The sequence below is a fragment of the Cinclus cinclus genome, chromosome 2 (assembly GCF_963662255.1).
Source record: "Cinclus cinclus chromosome 2, bCinCin1.1, whole genome shotgun sequence".
NCBI lineage: Eukaryota > Metazoa > Chordata > Aves > Passeriformes > Cinclidae > Cinclus > Cinclus cinclus.
The window spans coordinates 33,052,262-33,056,000 of NC_085047.1; the positions used below are offsets into that span (position 1 = coordinate 33,052,262).

A 3,739-nucleotide genomic window follows, 5' to 3' on the forward strand; every position below is an offset into this window, starting at 1 on the left:
CTGCCACGCTGGAGAGGGAGCTGGGCTGCATGGGAACCTGGGAGGAGTCAATGGTGGGATAGTTGATCCCAACTGACCCAAGGGATATTCCAGACCATATGACATCATGCTCACTATAGAAGGTGGGAGGAAGAAGGAAGGAGACTTTTGGAGTGATGGCCTTTGTCTTCCCAGGTCACCGTTACCTGTGCTGGAGCCCTGCAGTCCTGGGGATTGCTGAACACACACCTACCTGCCCATGGGAAGTGGTGAACGAATTCCTTGTTTTGCTCTGTTTGCGTGCATGGCTTTGACTTTCCCCATTGAATTGGTTTTATTTCAGCCCATGTGTTCTCTTATTCTCGCCTTCGATTCTCTCTCTGATCCTGCTATTGGGGAAGTGAGTGAGTGGCTGCGTGGGCCCCGGTGCCACAGCGAGGGACACCTGCAGTCACCTGTAGGGGTGGCTTTGGGCTTGGGCAGAGCTCAGCAGCTGGAGAGGCTCGTGGTGCCCCAGGGAAGTTCACAGCAGGACACGGGGTGAAGCACTGACGGCGGCTGCTGGACACGACCAATGGGAGATGTAGGATGTCCCACAAGGCTTGTGACCTGGGACAGCTGGAAGAGTTTGCTGACGTGTTGTGGGCCGCTTGCATCCCCCCAGGACCCGTGGGTCTCTCTGAGAGCCGCTGTCCTTGCAGCTGGCTGCCAGCCCGGTGTGTCACAGGAGCCTTCTGCCTGCTCCGATTGCAGGGCATTGCACCACGCTGCCCCCGGGATGCGTCAAGCCCTGACGGTGCCCTGCTGCTGGCCACTGCTGCTGGCCATTGCTGCTGGCCACCACTGATAAGAGGTTTCTGCACTGCTCCCGGTGGGATGTTGGCAGACAGGGCAGATCAGGCTCCTGCAGCATGGCAGGGGGTGCTGACTCTGTGCCGCCTTGGACAGGCTCCCAGGGCACCCGCACTGCTGCCGGCCACCGTGGGGAAAGATCTTCTCCTTACACATTGTTGAAGCAGATCAGGGTGGCAGTGCTTCCTTTAAATCTGTTTGGAGACATCATATCCATCAGAGAGCAGTGACCTGGCACAGGGCTCAGTGTGAGGAAGACAAGAGATAAAGCCCACTTTGGACCCAAAATTGTAAATGAATAATAATCTCCAAATCGCAAACCAGCACTACCTCTTCATTCCCAAATTTGATCAGGGTTTGGATTTAGGAAACCAACTGAGAAAGCAGAAAGGCTGGATCCTTATTTTCAGCAAAGAAAATGCAACATCATAACAAAAAACATAAGAGATGGAATTAATTAGGGAGAGCATGTATTTTGTTTGCTGTTCAGAATGAATTTCACAGCGAGACTTTGGCACAGCATCTGCAGGGGCTGGCCAAAAACATGTTCAAGGGTCAGGAGAAATGCCACTGGGAAATAAAAAAGACGAACTTACAGAACTGCTCTCTGGGTTTTACACAATATATGCTGTGTGAACAACTTTCCACTCTTGCAATTAAAACAACTGGAACAAAAGCACTAATCAAAGTTATTTTTCTTTTACAAATATCAGTCATCCACGTATTGACAAACCATAAAGCAACAGAAGAGCAAATAATTAAACACTAACAATTTAACCAAGCTTTTATTACATGAAATTGAGTAAAGTTTCATCTTTTAAGCAATGGACGGTTCAACAGTTGCAGCCACCTTGCTGAAATTCTCAGGATGGCAGGAATTCATCCTGTGATGTGTTGCCACTGGAGAAATCCTCAACGAACTGGGTGGAAATCCTCCAAGAGCTGCCCTATTCTTTTCTTGTCTGCAAGAGGTGGGAAAATCCAATCAGTATTTCAGATCCGTTCAGAAGATGTTTCATATTAAATCTTTGATGTTAACAAAGCCACCAAAAATCTGATTTTTGCTACCCACAGCAAACCATTAGCTTGCTCTTGTAACTTAATGCACAACATTTTCTTCTTTTTCCCATATGGCTCTCACAAGGTCCCTGTGGAGGAATCTCAGCAGTAACAGCTTTTCATTTCTACATACCCCTTCCAACATGACATGATGCAGAACACAATCTAACAGCCAGAGTTACCCAAGCATGTTGTATTAGAAAATGGACCATTTTCACCCAAATTTGCCATTGTAGAAAATCCTTTAGACTTCTGGAAGTTAGGTTGTGAAGGAGGAGGGAAGCCTTAGCCCAGCAACATCTTCACACACAGGTCATGGCAGGCTGAGGTCTCTCTTAAAATACCAGCTGAGTGTACCTGCTGATGCATGGAAGTCCACCGGGTGGTGCCTGATGTACTCCAACAGCTCTCTGTCCACCTTGGCATACACGTACTCGGTGCGTTTCACAAGCTGGTAGCCAACAAAGCAGCCCAGGCTGGCGAACAGGACCTGCCGGTGAATGCCTGCAGCAGGAGAGAGGAACTGTCCCGACCTCTCCCAGCTCCCCGGGAGCCTCAGGCGGGGCCCCGCTTTCCCCAGGCTCCCCAGACACTCCTTTCTCCCTGCTCCACCCCTGCCAAGGTCCCTACAGCACCCACACCTCCCACAGCCCCCCTTTCCTCAGGGCTCCTTCCCACCACCCATACCCCTCAGGAAGTCACCTCAGATCCTCTCCACCTCCAAACGACATCCCTTTCCCAGCCCTTTCCAATTACTTCCAATCCCCCCGTGCCAACAAATCCCTCATTTCAGGGCTCCCAGGTCACACCACTCCTTTGACTGCCATCCCCACAATCGCACAGAGAACGCCTTTCCCCTCCAACAGCCGCCCCGAACTCAGGGCTCCCTCTCTTCCCCTCCCCGCTTCACTTATCCCTCAGTGACTCCAAGACCCACACTCCCTTTCCCCAGGCCCACATGCTCCCTCCATCTCCCCATTCCCACACCTCAGCGCTCCCTCCCCTTCCCCAGCCCTTACCTCCCTCACGGTCACACCAAATCCCATATATCCGTTCCTGCAGCCGCTATACCTCCTCTGGCCCCTCACTCCTGCCTGTTTTCCCTTCCCTCCACTTTAATTATCCTTCAGAGTCACCCCAAATCCCAAACCCCCTTTCCCAGGCCCACATATTCCCTTTACCACTCCTATCCTCGGATCTCGGGGGTTCCTCCCCATTGCCAGCCCCGGGAACCCTCAAGGTCACCCCAAATCCGCCCGCCCGCCCCCACGTCCTCTCCAGCCCCTCATTCCTAGCTGTTTCCCCTTTCCCCCCTTCATTTATTCCTCAGTGACCTCAAGCCCCCCCAGCCCCTTCCCCAGCTCCTCACCCTCCCCTCGCACCCGCTCCGTTCCCCCTCCCCTCAGGCTCTCCCCGTTCCCCCGCACCGGCTCTCAAGATGGGGCGGTGGTTAAAGGCGTTGTCCAGCAGCGCCGCCAGCCACCCCGCGAACCCGAGCCACACCGAGCCCTTGTTGAGGAGCGGCGGCGGCGGCAGCGACCGCGACTCGTCGGGCAGGAACGCCATGGCTGCCGCCCGCCGAAGGTGACCGGGGGGAGCGGTGCGGCGGCTGCGCCTTCCCCCGCCGGCCCGCGCCCTGCTCCCGCGTTCCGCTGCCTTCCCCACGTATGGCTCTTCTGCCAAAAATCCCAGCGCAAAATCCAATTCCCTACCCCACAAGCCCGCCCCTCGCCCCAAACTCCCAGGCTGAGCGGCCTTAGCCGGGTCGCGGAGGAGGTTTCTGCAGCCCTAACCCCACTGGCTGGGGCGGCCCCGCTGCAAGGCCAGCGAGGCCGGTCGGGAAGTAAAT

At 54.5% G+C, this 3,739-nt stretch overlaps 1 protein-coding gene across 2 annotated transcripts; it reads right to left on the bottom strand.

The window, feature by feature from the left end:
* Window positions 1–372: 372 nt before the first annotated feature.
* On the bottom strand, window positions 373–3,474 carry NDUFC2 (NADH:ubiquinone oxidoreductase subunit C2). 2 transcript variants are annotated; one of them, XM_062514029.1, is made up of 3 exons: window positions 3,318–3,474; window positions 2,260–2,394; window positions 373–1,802 (listed from the first exon to the last, which is right to left on the bottom strand). In XM_062514029.1, the coding sequence occupies exons 1-3, from the start codon at window positions 3,454–3,456 to the stop codon at window positions 1,744–1,746; spliced, it is 333 nt and encodes a 110-aa protein (XP_062370013.1). In that variant the 5' UTR covers window positions 3,457–3,474; the 3' UTR covers window positions 373–1,743. The 2 variants fall into 2 exon arrangements, with proteins under 2 accessions (XP_062370013.1, XP_062370004.1); XM_062514020.1 differs by having other exon boundaries at window positions 373–1,793; window positions 2,248–2,394.
* Between the last annotated feature and the right edge of the window lie 265 nt (window positions 3,475–3,739).